A 20,377-nucleotide genomic window follows, 5' to 3' on the forward strand; every position below is an offset into this window, starting at 1 on the left:
CATTTTTTAATTAATTGGTAAGCCTTTCTAGTCAACTAAAGAAAGTCATAAAAGGGACACTTTAATGATGCCAACATTTTGCTAATAGTGAATACTGTTGTCAAAATTCCTGAAGTTCTCAGTGTTTATCAATGGCATTGGATTACTATCTGATTATGGATCACATTTTGATAGTATGTTACTAGTAACAGCTGTACATAGTTCTTCTAATACAGGGAAAGAACAAATTGCTTCAAAGACATGTTCATAGTTATTGGAATTTATTGATAGGTATTATCTATATCGTGTGAGAAACACTTCCCAAATACTTACCAATATAGACTAAAACCATTAATCACTAATGACTGATGGAGCAGATCGCCTAAAAGCACTTTTCAGTGACAATACAAAAAGTCTATAATTAATAAATGGAAGTATAAATGCCATTCAAATTTAAAATTACTGACAAAGTAATACAAACCCTTCTGCATGTGGAGGCTGTTTTCATTCTTAACGGAGAAATCATGGGATAATAATTCACTTCTTCATTAAAATATCAGTATACCACAACTTTTATCTCCTTTAGAAAAATAACTTTGAAAACTAAAATCACATCCATTCTCAACTTTGTGTTTTTATTACTGTTAAAAAGGAAAAGTGCTATATTACTTGGAAGCTTGATGAAAATTTTAATCTATACCAGCTGTAAAGTTGTGGATGATATTTTATATTTTTTTTAGGTAAATGAATTAAGTGTATAAAAGACAGAAAGATACCAAAGGACTCTAGAACATCAACATTCAACTCTCCTCTGCCTTGAGCCCTGCCTTGTTTTTAGTCCCAAATCTGTTTTCAGTTCTTTCTTTGCTCTTAGGACATATTTTGAACTCCATATGAAGACCTTACAGGGAGTCCAGGCATGGATCATGACTGCCACATGCTGGGCAGATAGAACCCACTGTAATTATCTCTATTTTATAATGGATGAAACTGAGATGCAGAAAGGTTAAGCCATTTGTGAGAAACCACATATAAGTAAGCATTCTTTGAGAAGGAGATAGAAACCTTTAATCAAGAAGAGGTTAAATGTCACGATTCCAAATCTGAAATAGATGGTCTGAAATGGCAGATTCTTAAGAGAGAATAATTAAAGGAGTTGATGCCTCATTGTCTTTAACGATATTCCTTGCTGTTCCATCAAACCATTGAACAGATAAGAGGTGAGCAATAAGTTTCAAGCTGATCTTTTGTGTCGCTAGATAATTTAGACAAAAGCTTATAGGGATGGTGTAGAAAGTAAATTCACCTGCCTGGCCTCCAAACTCCTCAACTTTCAGTAGAGGGTGAATGAGTGACACCTGGACACATAGAGGAGCCTAAAATGACTCTAGATTTTTATTTCCTTTTTGGTATTTGCAGTGTTAGGCCACAGACCATGTATGCTGATTGTAGTAACTTGAATCCTGGAAACCGAGATTGCTATGCCACTTCTGAAATTTAGACTGGGCAAATGAACTTTATTCATATTCTATTTTCACTTCACCTATGCTCAGAAGACTTAACCTATAATTATATAAGATGGTTAATCCTTATTCTTTGCTGCAGTAATTATAATTTCTGGTGTTTAAGGATGGAAAAAAATATTGCCTTCCAAGTAAGCTAGGACTTTTTTTTTACCCTTCATGTCTGGGAAAGTTCTGGATCAGAAACCTTGTAAACCTTCCCACCTCCAATTTAAGTTTTGATTAGTCTCCTGGGGAAAGGAAATGGCCAGACCTAAATTTAAAACTTTTACAATCAGGCGGAAGTAGTGACAGTATGTATTTATCACATCTTCTCTAACGATTCTAATTCCCTAACATCACTTTTTAATGGATCATTTCCCTCACATCTTTATATTTTATTTAAAACTATACTTGAAAATGATCTAATGTTAGTCTGCTTGTCCATGTATTCATAACTCTGTTTTCTACTCTACTCTTTAAAGTTTCTCTTATCTTTTGCGAAGTCTATATACTACATGATGCAAATTTATCCCACAGGGCTTCTTATATAAATGAGTATGGTAAATAGCTTCATATTACATTAACACATGCTTATTGTTCTTTTAAAAGGATTTCTTCAGAAAGATAAAAAGCACTCTCCTTTAGACTCCAGATAGGCAGTGGAGAAATCGCCTCCAAGTGAGGATAAGCAGAAAAATGATGACATATCAGTGTTGTAGGAATCCTTTATCAATTGAGGAATCATCTTTGTACTTTCTCACTGCACTGGAATTTGATAATTATCCCAGTGTGGTTTACTTCGATTAAGAGGAGAGATACCACTTCCATTAAGGGGACTTGATTGATTCTCAGAGTTCCATTTTATAGACCATCCCTGTCTCAAGTATGGATACAATAAAAATATCTAGAAAAGAAGGGTTCAGCTGCTACTGATCTGGAGGACTCCTTCAGGAAAGGCACAGGGACACATTTCAAGCAGTCCTCTTAATTATTAAACAAGATCTGCTTAATGAGTTTGAGGGAAAGACCATTGAATTGTGAGCCAGCTGACGAAGTGCTGGCTTTGCCTATGCTGCTAGTGCACTCATAAAAGGAGGGGGGAAATTCCCTTCTCTCCTACAGACCTGCTTCTTTCCACAATAAAATGAAGCAGAGGATCAAAATGCTCTCTAGAATCCCTTCCAGTTTAAACATGTTCTAGTACACAAACATCTTCTAGTAAGGCTGTGTACTTGGAGCTGTGGGAGACATGATATCATACAAATGCTTTTCCAGCCCTTCAAGAGCTAGCTCTCACTTCATCATATGTGAAAATGATGGAGATGAACTGAAATTTTGAGCCAATCCTATAATACTATGCAAGTAATGGAAAAGAGCTCATAATGTTGTCTGATCTGAACCTAGTGACAACTATACTATCTTCATAGTCTGTTTCTTGGATCTGCAGATCTCCTAATAAGAATAAAACACCATTCACCACAGCAATCCAGTGTGCTTCAACCTGATGCATATTTGATGTAGGCAACTTACCTAAATAACGTGTGGAAAGCTATGCACTAACATTTTAAAAATTAAAAGAAAGGCACAGGCTGATAAACTTTTAAGGAAGTAAAAGCATGAACTCTAATGATTGCATACAAAAATATTTGTCTAATTCACAATGGAGAAGTTATTTAAGTTACATTTTCTGTGATAAATTGTGGTGCCCTTGAAGGCAAGGGTATGTTCTTATTCATCCTTTCACGAGGTTAGAGTATCAATAAATATTTACTGAAGTGAATCTTATAAAATGGAAGTCCTGGGGGTCAATCAATAGTGCCTGTCCCAGCACATACATGTACACACACAATCAACAAATTGGCAAAATTCAATATACACGTTTAAGCACATTGCAATAAATTTCATGGGGCAGAGAGTCAGAATCAGAAAATTAAAAAGGACCTTGGAGATCAACTAATTGTTTTATGATAGTGAAATTTTGTTTTAATGAGAGAACATGATGAGGAATCACATTCTCTTTCTGTGGGAGCTGGGGATGAGAAAGAATTTATATTTATCCTTTCTGAGGGAATTATCAAATTGAAATAAGTTTAAATTCCAAAGCGTAAAAAGGGTAGTATCAGAGCCTTCCTATCCCCACCTCTTTAAACTTTAGGCCTGTAGGAAGTTCTTGTGTTCCGTTAGGCTATTTTGGTGTGGTTTGAGAGTATAGGTGGGTGTTTTTCAGATGGGCTGATGGGATTTGGGAGTGGAGATAGGAAGATTGGGACTTAACATCTTCAATGAAACAAGATACAATAATTAGGACTCTTCCTTCTATGGTTGTTCAAGTGCAAACTAAGCACTACAAGTTACTGTCTTTAAACGAAAGCTACACAGACAGAAACAGAATAAAATGTTATAAAAGTGATAATATGTAATGAATATTGTGCTTTAAAAATTGTAATATTTTTACACGAGTTTAAGGCAATGGACTACCTTATTTTTATTTTTATTTATTTATTTTTTGCGCGGGCCTCTCACTGTGTGGCCTCTCCCGGTGTGGAGCACAGGCTCCGGATGCACAGGCTCAGCAGCCATGGCTCACAGGCCCAGCCGCTCCGCGGCATGTGGGATCTTCCCGGACCGGGGCACGAACCCACGTCCCCTGCATCGGCAGGTGGACTCTCAACCACTGCGCCACCAGGGAAGCCCAAAATTACCTTATTTTTAATTTCCTGTACATTATTGCTAACTGAACACCTGCTATGTGCTAGGCACTGCGCTTGACCTTTAAACAAAACACCTCATTTAACATTCATAACAGTATAGTTATCATCTTTGTTTTACATATGTAAAGAAAATGAGAATCTTTAGAAAAGTTAAATACTTGCCCAAGTTCACATGACTGGTAATATATGAACCATAGTTTGAACAGAACTTTCCAGACTCTAATACTCTTCATAATATGCTGCTCTCTCCCCAGTGGATTTCAGCTGAATTGAATTTATTGTAAAGCAGTGAGCAGATAAAAAGTACTAGCTCTGGGACTAATGCCATCCTTTTACTAACTAGCTGTGATGGGGTCAAGATATGCCGTGTACCTGCCCTTTAATATCTACATCTCTAAAAAAGAAGGGTTTTAGCTAAAGTTCTTTATTGCTCTAGAAATATGTTCTATTTAATTTTTTTCAAAGACTTTCTTGCTGGAGACCATCTAAAAAACATGGAAATAGCTTTTAAGTTTTTTCTTTTTATCAGAACGATCTCATAGATCATCATTACTAGTTTACTGGAAGTTTGTACTTGTATGGGTGAGGAAGTTTGGAAATATTGCACCTATAAATCTATAGAGAATATAGATGTTAGAAAATTATATCCTACCTAGGAATGCTTGTTGTAACAAAGCTGAATGCTATAACTAATACGAAAGCTGGATGCTATAGCAGATGAAAGAAGCTGACAAGAATAATATTATCTTACATTTAGGTTCATAAAATCAATTACACTAATACACATTGAGGGAGAATTGGTATATTTAAAAGACAGAAAAATTAATTTCCCTTTCTGTTACGATGCCATATATCTTGTGGCAGACTAATTATCCTGCCAAGACCAATGAGAAAGAAAGAAAAATGGTTATCAGACATGGATTTTAAAATCGCTGTGAACATAGTGTGAGAAAATAGGGCAAGATGGAGAATTTCACCAGAGAATTGTAGCTTTAAAAATTGAGACATAATTCACATATCTTCAAATTCACTCTTTAAAGTATACAGGTTAGCGAGTTTTTAGTATTTTCACAGATATGTGCAACATCAATATTATATAATATTTTCATCACTGCAAAAAGAAACCCAGTGCCCATGAACGGTTACTTCCCGTTCCCCTTACCCTCAGCCTCTGACAACCACTAGTCTACTTTCTCTCAACGGATTTGCCTATTCTGGACATTTCGTGTAAATGGAATTACACAATATGTGGCCTTTTCTGTCTGCCTTCTTTAACTTAGCATAATGTTTTCAAGGTTCATCCATGTTGTAACATGAACTTCATTATTTTCTATTGCTAAATGGCATTTCATTGTATATACCACAGTTTCATTGTATATACCACACTTCATTGATACACTGCAGTTTGTTTATCCATTCATCTGCTGATGAATATTTGGGTTTTTTTTCACTTTTGGGCTATCATTTATGAGTTTTTGTGTACATAGATGTTTTCATTTCTCTTGGGCATATACCTAGGAGTGAAATTGCTGATTCATATGGCAACTCATATTTAACCATGTGAGAAACTGCCAAGCTGTTTTCCAAAATGGCTATAGCATTTTACATTCCCACAAGAAATGCATGAGACTTCGTATTTCTCCAAATCCTCAACCACACTTGTTATTGTCTACTTTCTGATTATAGCCATGCTTGTGGGTATGGAGTGGAATCACATCGTGGTTTTGATCCATATTTCCTTAATTACTAAGGAGGTTAAGCATATTTTCATGTGCTTATTGACCATTCATAAATCTTCTTTGGATAAATGCCTATTCAAATCCTTTGCCCATTTTTGAATGCGGTTATTTGTCTTTTTATTGTTGAATTGTAAGGGCTCTTTATATATTTTACATATGAGATCTTTATCATATATTATTTGCAAATATTTTTCTCTCATTCTGTAGGTAGTCTTTGCATTTTCTTGATAGTGTCTTTTGGACACAAAAGTCTTTAATTTTGATGAAGTCCAGTTTATTTTTTTCTTTTATCATTTGTGCTTTTGGTATCATGTCTAAGAAACTATTGTCTAATCCAAGCTCATAAATATTTATGCCTATGCTTTTGTGTAAAAGTTTTCTAGTCTAAGCTCTTAAAATGTAAGTCTTTTTGAATTAATTTTTGTTTACTGGGAGGCGGGGTCCAACTTAATTCTGCTGCATGTGGATATCTACTTTAACCAAGGTTAAATTTCATACTTGATGGTGAAATATTGTAATCTTTACCATATAGATGAGACTTACACAAGGATGCTAGTTACAGCCACTACTATTGAACATTGTACTAGAGTTTTCTTTTTTCCTAGTGCAATAAATCAAGAAAGTAAAGCAACAGATAAAAATATAAGAAACTAAGAAATAAACTTCCAGTCTTCACAGATGATGTGACATTGTACACATAGAACACAAAATAAACTAAATAAACTACTACAATTAATAAATGAATTTAGTGAGGTCACTAGCTACAAGATCAGCTTACCAAAGTCAATTGCATTTCTATATACCAACAAAAGGGAAAATAGAAAATAGAAATGGAAAAATAGAAAATTAAATACTTAGAATGACATTATATACACTAGCACAGCAAATTAAATACCAAGAAATGAATCTAATGATATATGTGAAAGGACTCCTCACTGAAAACTATCAAGTATTATTAAGAGAAATTTTAAAAGAGCTAAAAACATAGGCCATACAATGTTTACAGTTTGGAAAACTCAGTATTGTAAAAGTGTCATTTCTCTTCAAATTCTCTTCAAGTAACCTATAGGCTCAATGCATTCCAAATAAAATCCTAGCAGACAGAATTTTTTGTAGAAATTAACAAACTGATTTTAAGGTTTAAATGGAGTTACAAAGCGTCAAGAAAATTTTGAAAAAGAACAAGTTTGGATTCACTTTAGAGAATATGAAGACATTATGAAGCTACAATAATTAAAATGTGATATCAGCACAAAAATAGTAAGAGAGAACAGTTTTCTTTTTTTTAAAGATTTATTTATTATTTATTTTTGGCTGCATCAGGTCTTAGCTGCGGCACTCAGGATCTTCGTTGAGGTATAGGGGCTCTTCTCTGCGGCGTGTGGGCTTCTCTCTAGTTGTGGCGTGTGGGTTTTCTCTTTCTAGTTGTGGTGCACAGGCTCCAGGGCACATGGGCTCTGTAGCTGTAGCGTGCGGGTCCAGAGGCAGTGAGCTCTGTAGCTTGTGACACACGGGCTCTAGTTGAGGCACGCGAGCTCAGTAGTTGTGGTGCACGGGCTTAGTTGTCCCACGGCATATGGGATCTTAGTTCTCTGACCAGGGATGGAACCCACGTCCCCTGCATTGTAAGGTGGATTCCTTACCACTGGACCACCAGGGAAGTCCCTAGAACAATTTTCTAGATTAGAGAGTACAGAAACAGACTCTCACACATATGGTCACTAATTTTATTACAAAAGTGACACCATGGTGTAGGGAGAAAGAACAATCTTTTCAATAAGTTATGCTGCACACACTGGATATTTTTATGCAACAAAAATAAATCTTGATTCTCCTACCTCATATTGTATCCATAAATCAATTCCAGATGGACTGTAGATTTAAATGTGAAAGGTAAATCATAAAGAATTCACCTCAAGGACTAGCAAATGAATTCTACTTAAAATAAATTCCATGTATCAAAAGACACCACTAGGGCTTCCCTGGTGGTGCAGTGGTTGAGAGTCCGCCTGCCGATGCAGGGGACGTGGGTTCGTGCCCCGGTCCGGGAAGATCCCACATGCCGCGGAGCGGCTGGGCCCGTGAGCCATGGCCGCTGAGCCTGCGCGTCCGGAGCCTGTGCTCCGCAGTGGGAGAGGCCACAACAGTGAAAGGCCCACGTACCGCAAAAAAACAAAAACAAAAAACAACAACAACAAAAAAAGACACCATTAAGAGTGAAAAGATAGGTCACATAACAGGAGAAATAATACACACATGTATTTATGACAAAAAAACAATATCTATCGATCGATTGATCTATTTATCTGACTTGAACAGTCACTTCACAAAAGAAGACATCCAAATGTTCAAAAAATGAAAAGATGCTTTACTTCATTAGACATCAGGGAACAACAGTAAGATACCATTTTATAACTACCAGGGTGACAAAGAAAACTGTTGACAATACCAAGGGCTTGCAAGGACTTCAAGTAACTCAAACCCTCATACATTGCTGTTGGGAGTGTATACTTGTCCCACCGCTTTGATAAACGTTATTAAAGGTAAATGTACACATACCTTAAGATCCAGCAAATGCACTCCTGGGTATATACCTAACAGGGGTGCATACACCTGTGCACCAGATGACATATACAAGAATGTTTACAGGATAACTGTCTTTAGTGGTTCATCTATTAACAAACCCATGTCTTTCAACGGTAGAATGAATAATAAGTTATGATCTATTCATAAAATAGAAGAGTATACAACAGAGAGAATGGATGAATCTCAAACATATAATAGTAAGCAAAAGGCAGTAGGCCAAAGAGTTTGGTTCCAGAAAAGCTTAAAAACAAGAAAAACTCATCAGTGGTGATTGGAAGTCAAGATAGTGGTTACCTTTAGAGGCAGCTATTGGGAGTAAGTATGAGATGGATTTCTTGCTGGAGTTGGTAATCTATTTTTCAAACTAGTTGGTTAAATGGCTAAGATCACTTTAGGAAAAATTCAGTGGGCTGCACACTAATGATTTGTGAAGTTTTAGAATAAATGTAGTATTTTTAAAAGTTTTGCTTCAGTTGACACAAATTTTTATGAAGACTTTGGTTAAGGCAGTAAGTTCTTATGAAGATATCAAATCCTGCATCTGAGACAAAAATAAAAATAAAACACAAAAACTAATATAAATTAAACTGTAGCACAAAATAATAGAACTCTTATTAATTTTTTAAAGTAGAATGTGATGCCTCATGAAGCAGTGAGTTTGTTATCACTGGATTTATACAAGGTAAAGATAGAAGCATTCCTATTAAATAATCTTAAAAGGGAGTCTTTAAAGGGTGGACTTTGGATAAAATGATTTCCAAGCATCTTTTCAACTCTAAGACAAAATAATGTCAACCTTACAATGAACAAACACAACCTCCCAAGTGGGTCATACCAAACAATTTGCCAAACACTGTTCATCAGTGAGCAAATCATTTAAACTATCAAGCTGATTCCACTTAAAAGAAAATATATTTCTCACTTCCTTATATGTTTGACAACTTTTAGTTACATAATTTAAAATATATATATTAAACTACTGAGTTAAGCAATACATTAAATTATGCCTAGATTTTTTTAATGTTCTTAACAAAAACCTAAAATAATTTAGTGAAAGTTGACTGCTCTATTGGTCAAAGATGTTTTGCCATGGGAAAATTTAGAATGTTGCTAACTATATCTATTCACTGTACCAGGACTGCCTTATGAAAAATTAAGCAAGTTCTATTTATCGTTCACCTAAATAGTCAGATTAGATATGCATAATGTGTATATGTGTTGATATAAACACCATCGTGTATTTTTCACACTACATAGCAAAGAGATATTTATAATGGATACTGATTCAGTTTGGGCTGAACTTTAGGTGCATGAAAGGCAGAGACTGGCACATATTCTACTTTTAATTCATAGGACCAGCTCCTCCTGGTTGTCAAACAATTATTTGCAGATATCAATAATTCTTAAATTTTTTGGCTCAGGACCTGGAATAAAAATTGTGTATGGTCAGCACAGTAAAATGTAGACATGAATAAATTTAAAATATAATTTTAGAGACTTTTCAGACCCTTTGTTTTCTACCCACATATCTGGCAGTGTCCTGTACACATATATCACAGGTCCTGGCCTGGTTAACTAAAATAATGTATAGTTGGCACAAACACTGACAATGTTGCTGGCTTTGTTATAATATTAAACACTATTAGGCATCCTACCCTGCATGGTAAATTCAGTTTGAGATTCTTTAAGTTGTTGTGGAAGCATTAAGTATTTATCATCACCCAAAATTGCGCCAAGCATTGAATAAAGCATTTACCTGTCTTTGAAATTTTGAGAGAAATCCACAGTTAATGCTGAATTTTTGCCTATATTAACCAACTCAAATGACATAAGACATAAAAATGTAAGTCACATATATTACAATACTACCCTGTAAGTAGATTGGAAAAAAATGTAGCTACCTACATGCTTACTTCTGTAGGCTCCCATAGTAAAATCCCAGAAACTCTTAATTTCCTTCCATGCCCTATGTTGTTTCATTCTATCTTAAACAATTTATTGAATTCAATGACTACAAGGAAGGACTAGTATGAAGTGGAGAAGAAGGCAAAAGTCTTCTAGTGGTTTGAACCTATGGTGACACAGTGGAAAGAAAATATATACCTCTAAAATAATGTAGCAGAAAATGAATCTGAAACAACTAATGCAATTCTTTCTTCTGCTTTTATCTGGATGTGCACATAATAAAACATCACCAACCGCATGCATTGGTATTTACATTCTGTTTACTATGGGAAGTATCCAGCCTGAACACAGAATAGAGTACTCTGCTTAACAAATTATTTTGGCAGATGGAGAACTGCCACATATTCCACATATGAATAATTATTTTTAATAATTTAGGAGTTACTTCAGGACCTTACATTATAAACATTGATTTTTACTACATTGCAGAAGTACAGAAATAGTAATAAAAGGTATACTTGAATTCCGGGAAGATGATGGCTTATGTTGAAGTCATTCATTCTGCCTACCACTCATCCACCCATCCATCCAGCTATCCATCTGTCTTTCTATCCATCCATGCATACACCCACTCATCCATTTTACATAATATGGGATATATGGAAATACAGTGGTACACAAAATGGATAATTTTTCTTATGAAACTGTCATGAATAAAAATGTAAGAAAAATACACAATGACTATACTAGATGATTGGATTTTTAAAAATTTAGTGAGATATAATTGACATATAACATTGTTCAAGTTTAAGGTGTACATGTTGATTTGATAAATTTATATTTTGCAATATGATTACCACCATAGCGTTAGCTAACACTTATATCATGTCACATAATTTAGCTGATGAGATTTCAAGTGATCTTTTTCCTTGTAAATTTTAACCACCATAATTGTATATTTTTTATTGCTTCATAAGCTTTCCATTCATTAACTATTTGATCCTTGTAACAACTCTTGGAGGTAGGAACTATTAGTATTACTTATTGCACAGATGCAGAAATAAAAGCACAGAAAGGTAAATAATTAGCTAAAGTCACTCAGCTAATAAATAGAAGCAGGATTTGAACATATGCAGTGCATCTCCATACACTGTGTTCTCAAATCCCACAGTTGTATTATCTCTCAAGAATGGAGGTATGTTAATATGATCAACAATATTGCAATATTAGCATCAGCAAGAATAACAATAATGACATACACAATTTTTACTGTTTATATAGACTTGTCACTGTTGACAACTGCTTATACACAAGTTCTAGTTTAATCTTTACAACAACCCAATGACTTAAGCATTATTGTGCTCCATTCACAGAATGAAAAATGAGGCACAGAGTAGTTGAACATCCTGCCCCAAAGCAAAAAGCTTATAAGAAAAACAGCAGGCATTTGAACCAGGTTTGTTTGACTCCAAAACTTACTCTTAACCACTTTAATAAACTTCCACCATTAAATATGTTTAATGAAATAAACATTTGTGTCTGAAAAATACGACAAATGTGTCAGAGTGAATCTAGATAAACATTATCTGAAATTTAACTACTAGAATTTATAACTTTAAGTATTAGGTTAATATTTAAAATAATTTTTTGATAATTCATATTAGTATAATTAGGGGGAAAAACCCTTGAATTTGCTTTTCTTAATTGTGTAAAGCAGCAATTCTAGGCTAGGGCTATCTATATCATACCAAGGGATATTGCGCTCTCAGGTGGACTCCTAAGTATTTCTTAGCTGATTCCCTCACCTACAGGAAAAATGTGGGGCGAAAATTGAGCAGAGCAGGTTTGGTTAACATTCTAACACTAGAGTCTCTGAAAAAATAGTCAATAAAATTAACAAAGTAAATAGCAGCCACAAGAATCAGTATTTTGTAGGATGTGGAGTCTGAACTTCTTTTAAAAAAGGGATAGATCAGTCCTGGCTGCAGATGAAAGAATTTAAAAACCTGTCTACGAGACAAGAGTCCAATTCTAACACAATATACTTCTAACACAATAAAGAAAAGAATATTGTAAGTCAAGTTCCCCAAATTTTCCAATCAATGACTAAGGATGTTAGGGCAAGAAAGTGAGCTATATTATGATGAAGGGGACCTATTGTTGCCTATCTCTCCACCAGATGCTAGGCTATTGAGAAAAGATTGCATATTTTATATTTAACTTTGTAGCCTTAGGTTCTAGCACAGTATGTGGCACAGAGAAGGAAGTCAGTGTATGTTTGTTTCACATACAAATGGCAACTTGCAAAATAAAAGGCTCAAGGGTTTGCAGATTCCCAAGTTTTGAGGAGATCTTAAATAAATATCTGGGTATTTATACAAAGCAGGTAAATAATTTCCAATGTTATACAATTTCCTAGTGATAAACGTGACTCCAGAATTCAGGCCTACTTACTCCTAGTGCAGTGTGCCTAGCTGTACTTTTTAATATCAAAACACATACACTATGAGCATGCTTTTTATGGGTCAATCAGCAATTTACTAAGATATTATCAGATGGTATCTGTCTTTCAGAAGTTTACAATATGATTTCCTTCTAAGGTTAATGCTGAAATCACCCACAACCCAAGGTAAGGATCCAGTTGACCACTTAGATTTCAATTTTCTTATATGTAAAATGAAGGGGGTAGCCCTGAAGCTTGCTTGCTAACTGTCCTTAAAACTCTAGATTTCTATAACTACTCTATGCTTACATGCCTTTATTTTGATCAAAGGAGATTAAAGCATATTATACAATACATATAAAATAAGCACTTGGTGCTTGAGTATGTTACTAGTTTTTCTTTTATAAATTAAGCTAAAGAATCTAGATGCTGCCTTTGGTGGCAAACCCTTCTGTTGTAACATGATCAATTACCTATACTGAATTATTCACCTCTCCACGGAATAAATGACACATCCCTTTAAACATTTACCTGCATACGGCAAAGTTTTCATTTTCTGCTGACTTATCTGGGTATGCTTTATTGGTAGATGTGTACATTTTCAAAGGATTTTTTTTTCCAGTGACTGGGATCTGATGAACAAATCTGCGTCTCAAGCTATGTTTGAAGTAGGACCCTTTAACAGTCCTTTAAAATAATAAATATCAATATTAGTTCTAAAGAGATCATATAATTCATTTTTATAACTGAGACCAGTAATTACCAAAAAGGAGTATAGCAAAGTCTCTGAGGGAGCAAGAGAAAACAGTGTAAGATATTATATTTACCAAAGGAGCATAGGTTAAAAAAGGTTGAGAGACTCTGCCACAAATAAAAACTATCTGGACACCTCTGGAGATATTTCAACAAATGGAAAAAAGAAAGTTCACAAAAGTTAATTGATTAAAAAAATAAACTAGATCTAGAACAAAACAAATTTTAATGACTATTTTTCAAAGAATGATTAACTTGTTAATTATGAATTGGTGTATGGATGGTATAATGTGGAGAATACAGGACTGAAAGCAAGAGAGAGCTGAGTTCAAGTCCCAGCTCTGTTATCAAATGATGGGGTCCTTCATTGCTCTGGATTTCAGTTTCCTTATGTGAAAATGAAGGGACTAGACTAGATGATTGCTAAATGCCTTAAAGTTCTGATACTCTGAAACTCAACTAAATTTTTATGTCATTTTTTTGGTAAAAGTATTTTATAGCCTCTGTATAAAAAAAAGCATGTGGTACTTGAGGTATGATAGCTACATCTCTTTCTAACTAGAACCTAAGTCCTGGACCCTATGGGGATCATGCCTTGTAACCAGTCTGTATACCAGAATCACTTGCGGGGCATCATCAACCTGGAAGCTCACATTCAGTAGACCTGATAGTGCACCTGAGCCTGTGGAGTCTGAACATCTCACTCAGTGATTTTTACTATGTATCTCTTGTTAAGAATCACTGTTCCAGGTTCTCTTTTGACAAAATTTTCTTGAGTTTAGGTTGCAGACAAAGACATGCTAACAAGGGAAATAAATGCAACATTATAATTAATCTCAAAAAGATCATTTCTTTCTTAGTCATCCATGGATAAGCTCAATATTTCTTATGTGGCTGGATCAGAGCTTAAAGATCTTAGATATTTGAACATTTTTTGCTAGGATAATAAAAGATCAGGTAATAGAAACTCAGTTGGCATTGAGATGGAATATGTATGAAGAAAGAGCAACACATACATATGCTTAAATATAACGCATAAGCAGATAAAGATAAGTAAATACAAAATCTTAATCTCCAATATCTTTTGTTTGCTCTTCCAAACCCACTCACCACTTTTTTCACCCTTTTCCACCCTGCTCTCTGCTCTGGGAGACTGACCTGAATGAACTGTAATAGAACCCATAGCCTCTGGCCAATGGGTAGCCCAGGCAGGATAGTGTAGGAAAGAAGAGTGAATTCAGTGTATTTTTGTCCATGGATCACTCCTGGCAAGGTCATCTTCAGCTGGCTGTGTCCCTTGACCAAAGATCACTGATCCCCTTCAGGCCGGTATATAGTTTATGGCACTCTGTGCTTTCAAGTTTTGATGATTGTCCCCTTTCCTCTTCCCTTGAGGAATGTAACAGCTCTGATGCGATTGGCCCCAGTTTACTGCACTAACCCTTGTGGCTTTTTTGCATTTACACGTTATAAATAGACCCTTGTAAATAAGCCCTCCTGGAATTATCTTATTTTGAGCATGACATCTACTTCCTGTTTACAGGGATCCTTATTGAAAGAGCCTTTTATGTTAAAGGTAACGTTGAGAATGTTTGATTAATACAAAGGAAGTGGAATGTGTGGAAACTTGAGCTGCCGTTTGGTAAATGAACAAATAAATAAATTTTTTAAAAAGTCATAACTCTGATAAAACCGGTGTACCTAAGGTATTGAGGAAGAGTGTGGTAAAAGTCACGTTAAAACTGAGGTAGTAGTGAGTATGAGAAAATGAGATGTTGGTTTGATCTATGATATGGAAAAAAAAGCAAGGAGATGTGAATTTTAACTGATACAAACACCAAGTCACAAGGCTGAAATTGGCAGAGTTTCTTTACATGCCCCAGAGACACTGGATCTATGCTACTGCATTCATCTGGGGGCAGCTCATTAACAGAATAATATAGGCAAGCTGGAAGGAGTTCACAGAGGAGTAACAAAACGATAAGAAGTGCCAAAGGACTGACATGTGAGAAGAGACTGAAAAGATGAAATCACTCTGCTTTAGCTAAGTGGTGACTAAGGGGGAACATGTCAACCGTCTACAATTACGCAAAGGTTATACACTCCAAAAGATAGGCAGTGATTATTACAAATCAAGGGAGTATTGCTCTGTGGGAAGAGAAATTAAGAACAGGAACGTTAAGCTCAAATACAGGACCATTTTCTAATGTAGAGCTATTTTATGTCTTGTAAAGCTAAATGTTATATACTATAGCCTTTAAAAAAAGACAAAAATGATGCAAATTATAAACCATTACTTAATATTGTATAGGTAGATTCTCTATGTCTGTCCGTCTATCTATCTATCTATCTGATCTACCGGTGTATCTTAAAATCAACCTTTCACAAACGTACATAGAAATAAAAATAATGATTGCTTCTATTACTATAAGTTTTGTGCTAAACATTTTAGCAAGCATCTCATTTAATTGTTAACATTGCATTTTAGCAATCAGGGAAACTTAGGGTAAGAAAATTTGAGCAACATTTGAAGGTCACCCAGCTAGTAAGTGTCACAGCCAGTGTACAAACCCAGGGGTCTTTATCTCCATGTCTCTGCTTATAATCCCTGGATGTACTACTTTAGTACATTATTCTATCTGCAAATTTTCATTATTCTATTGTTTATATGACTGTATGGATTATTTACAAATTCTATGGAGTACTTTGTTATGAATTTCCTTGACTAGCTAATGACATATTTTAGGTACCTTGGAATATGGCTACTCATGGCTCATGGGCATTACATTTGCAAGGGACAGTCATTTCCACAGCCATTTGCCATTCTTGAACAATCCATGTGGTCATCACCCATTCTAGCTATGTGGTAAAGCCTAAATAATTTTATTCCCTTATCCTAGACACTATTTATTTTTAATTTCAAAAATAATTTCTTGATCCACTACTGTATGCAATTCAAACTATTCAGTAAGTTATAATGTATTTATAAAGCAGTAATTTTAAAGAAATTATACTATTGAGGTCTCTTTTTTAAAAAAAATAATCACCTCACACTTATTAATTTGAGTTGAAGATATATTGAAAGAAAACCTTTCTCATGGCTAATATTTCAAACAGTACAGAGACCATAAACTGAAATGAATGAGTCCTTTTCCCTTAGAAGCTTCACCCTCTGTGGTTAGAGATAACCACTGCTAATAGTTTCTTTTGTGTCTTTCCAGAAATTTTCTATGCACATATTTGTTCACACTTTCCTTTCTTCACTTAGCCATTTATTTTGGTTGCCTTTCCATATCAACACATAAAGTGGTACCTTATCCTTTGTAATGACTATAAAACATTCTACTGAATGGGTGTAACATTATTTGTTCATTTCCCTGTTGATGGATAATTTAGATAGTTTCTAGAATTTTAAAAATAATCCAATCCTATTATGAACATACATCTACATTTATCTTTGCATACTTATCCCTACTGATAGGGCAAATTCATAGCATTTTCTGGGTCAAAGCATATGTATGTTTAAATCTTTTAAGGTTTTTCCCAATTGCCAATTCCAAAGTGGGTTTTACATTAATACAAAAAAATATGAGAGTCTAAACAGGCTGCTCACACTTTAAAACTCACATAGAACCCCAACATGTCATGGTATTAACTTCTGCTCTGTGGGCATAAAATGGCAATTTGCCAAAGAAGAACATTTTATTCTACATAAATATTTTACTCCTGGGCCGGGTTTACCATTGCCCACTTATATTTTCAAGTTAATTAAACATTACTTGTTTGTATTTTTCCATGGCTTAATTGAAAGAAACAATAATGTTTAAAATAACAGATTTGACTAATTATTTGTTCTAGGCCTTGGCTTATGCTATTTCTTCCACCTGGAAAATCCACCTCATTCCAACCCTGGATGTATATATTCTACCTACCCTTCACGGTTTATTTCAAATGATACCTTCTCCACCTAAATCATGTTTATTTCCTCAGAACTCCCAGCAACTCTATTTAACCCTTTAGAGTTCACATTATATATAAGTCCATGATAAATGGTAGCTATCATTATTATTAGACACTGGATCTTTCCAGTTCTATAAATGTTCTCATTCTCTCCTGTGTTCCCTTGCCTGCTCCAATGGATGGATTTAGCTCAAACTACATATTTAGTATTGTGATATTAATTTTATTGTCTTTTAAAATAAATGGTTCAAGTTTTCATTTTTAATATCAACTGGTTAAAATAATATTTTTATTCTAAAGTTTCAGATTGTTGAACACAGCAGAAAATGATTTAAGATGTCTCTTTGGAACTCATAAACATATGCAACTTTAAAAACTGAGAGTTAAACCTGAAACATGCTGGTGAGAGTAACATGGATGCTATCATATTAAAGGCCTTTGGAGGCAAGCGAGCATAGTTTACACGCCATCAGACCTATTTATAGAGCTGACTCCTTTCTGCAATGTCAACTGTAACCTTATACTTATTTTAAGCCTCAGTGTCTCAAGTATCAGCCTCTACTAGTCGTACAGTTCTCCCTTATTTGATATCAGAGAGCCCAATGGAGCCTTCTGAAGAACCTAGTCAGATTAGCAAAGATAACTTTTTAGAAGTTCCTAATGTACCTGATTCTCTTTCTGAAGATGAAGAAGTTAAAGCTACCTTCAGACCTGGTTTCTCCCCTCAACCTAGCAGGCGAGGTTCTGATTCATCTGAAGACAGTTACCTGGACAATCCACATTCAGGTGCAAGAAGAGTTTCATTTGCTGACAACTTTGGGTTCAATCTTGTGTCTGTTAAAGAATTTGATTCCTGGGAATTTCCGAGTGGTTCAACTGATTTTGACTTAATGAAGGACATTTTCCACACAGAAGAATATGTTTTATCTCCACTATTTGACTTGCCTTCTTCAAAAGAAGACCTTATGCAACAACTTCAAGTACAGAAAGCAATACTGGAATCAACTGAGTATCTTCATGGATCTACAAGTATGAAGGGCATTATTCGAGTTTTGAATATTTCTTTTGAGAAGTTAGTATATGTGAGAATGTCCTTAGATGACTGGCAGACATATTATGACATATTAGCAGAATATGTCCCAAATTCATGTGATGGTGAAACTGACCAATTCTCCTTTAAAATTTTATTGGTTCCTCCTTATCAAAAAGATGGCAGTAAAGTTGAGTTTTGTATACGTTATGAAACTTCTGTTGGTACATTTTGGTCAAATAATAATGGCACAAATTATATACTGGTTTGTCAAAAGAAAGAACAAGAGCTGGAGCCTGGAAAACTACAGGAAGAAGTTCCTAACAGACAAATAAAAGGCTGCTTAAAGGTAAAATCAAGGTGAGGATATATCTTACATTCCTTACTTTTTTATAATCTTAAGGTTATTTAAGGTCATTCTTTATTTCACTGGTTGTAAGAAATAGCCATTCTGTTTAAAAATATATTTTTGTTATGTATAAAACAATGGTGCTAGGCTTTAATAAGGTCAGTGCTATTCAAATAAAAGCACTGTGTTATCTATCCTCCAAATGTAAGGAAAATATGGGTATAATGTAACAGATGGCAGGGGGACTGCAATGTGCATGTTGCCTACCTAGCGAGTTATAAATTGCTTAAATTCAAACCACAGAATCTAGATTCTTAACATATAAAACTATTTATTTTGTCATTTAATGTATATTTATTTTCAGTGGTTTTTAAATACTTTTGCCGTACTTCAAAACATTTCTTATTAACATAAAACTGTATTTCAGTATGTATCTAGTGCTCAGAAATTCACAGACTTCCCCCCAAAGCTGTAACAAACTTTTTAACGACTGATTGAGTCATACAGGGATGTTTGGAGTGATACATGTTAAGTTAAATCGGAAGAGCTATGACTTTAATGGTAAGCTAAGAGAAAGACAGAAGTATATGAGTGATGGATGAATTACACATAAAAGTTTATAATTATAACCAAATGTAACATTATAGAACACAAAGTAGTATAATTTAGTAAAAGTAAATGGAGCAGAATAAAAAAATGACCCAAATAGAAATAAGGATATTAGCTTTATAGATTAGAGATTTGGGATATGACCCCTCATTAGTAACCTTGCTCTCTTGTTAATGTAAAAAATAAAGAAAACTGAGTCTTCAATTCTATCTCTTGTAGAGTTGGCTAATTTCCATGACAGTAGGCGAGTAGATAAAACATCCAAGAGGAGACGGATGTCTCCTGTTCCTCCGAATCCACATGCTCTACCAGCCACAGAAATGTTTGATTATCCTCTGGATGGTCCACCATAACTGTCACTGGACCCAAGGATTCTAGTAACTGCACCAGAAATAGTGTAAGATGATGAAAAGGGAACTGTATTAAGAATCAAGACACCCAGATTCTAAGTGGAATTAAATAAAAACATAAAGAATTACATTGGGAAGGTTCTAACCTCTTATGCTTTAATGCCTTGATCTCTTATACAGCAATAAATAATAACTACTAAATGTGTTATTCTAATGCGTTAATGAACTAAATATAATGTAGGTGAAGCAATTCAATCATATAAAATATTTCTGTTTTCATTATCCTTTAAAGTCATTTGACAGATTGGTTTATCTGACTTTGTGAGATATGCTACATTTCTTAGTCCAAACAAAAGTTTCTCAGGTTTTAACTGATGCTATTGAGAGATAATATAATCATAATCTCTATGTGCTAAAGTAATAGTTTATTAGTTTATGAAATTATTCAGCAACATGTT

General features: G+C 34.6%; 1 protein-coding gene and 1 long non-coding RNA gene across 2 annotated transcripts in view; one reads left to right on the forward strand and one right to left on the reverse strand.

Moving 5' to 3' along the window:
* The window catches only part of LOC117201339 (uncharacterized), a 76,676-nt gene that overhangs the window by 9,325 nt on the left and 46,974 nt on the right, over nt 1-20,377 (reverse strand). The window lies entirely within an intron of this gene.
* Nucleotides 18,184-20,377, forward strand: part of PPP1R3A (protein phosphatase 1 regulatory subunit 3A) — a 38,674-nt gene continuing 36,480 nt past the window's right edge. Inside the window, exon 1 of the mRNA XM_004269876.4 lies at nt 18,184-18,971. Within this exon, the coding sequence (XP_004269924.2) occupies nt 18,184-18,971 (788 nt within the window). The remainder of the gene's footprint in view (nt 18,972-20,377) is intronic.

The sequence above is a fragment of the Orcinus orca genome, chromosome 9, assembly GCF_937001465.1.
Source record: "Orcinus orca chromosome 9, mOrcOrc1.1, whole genome shotgun sequence".
NCBI classification, from domain to species: domain Eukaryota; kingdom Metazoa; phylum Chordata; class Mammalia; order Artiodactyla; family Delphinidae; genus Orcinus; species Orcinus orca.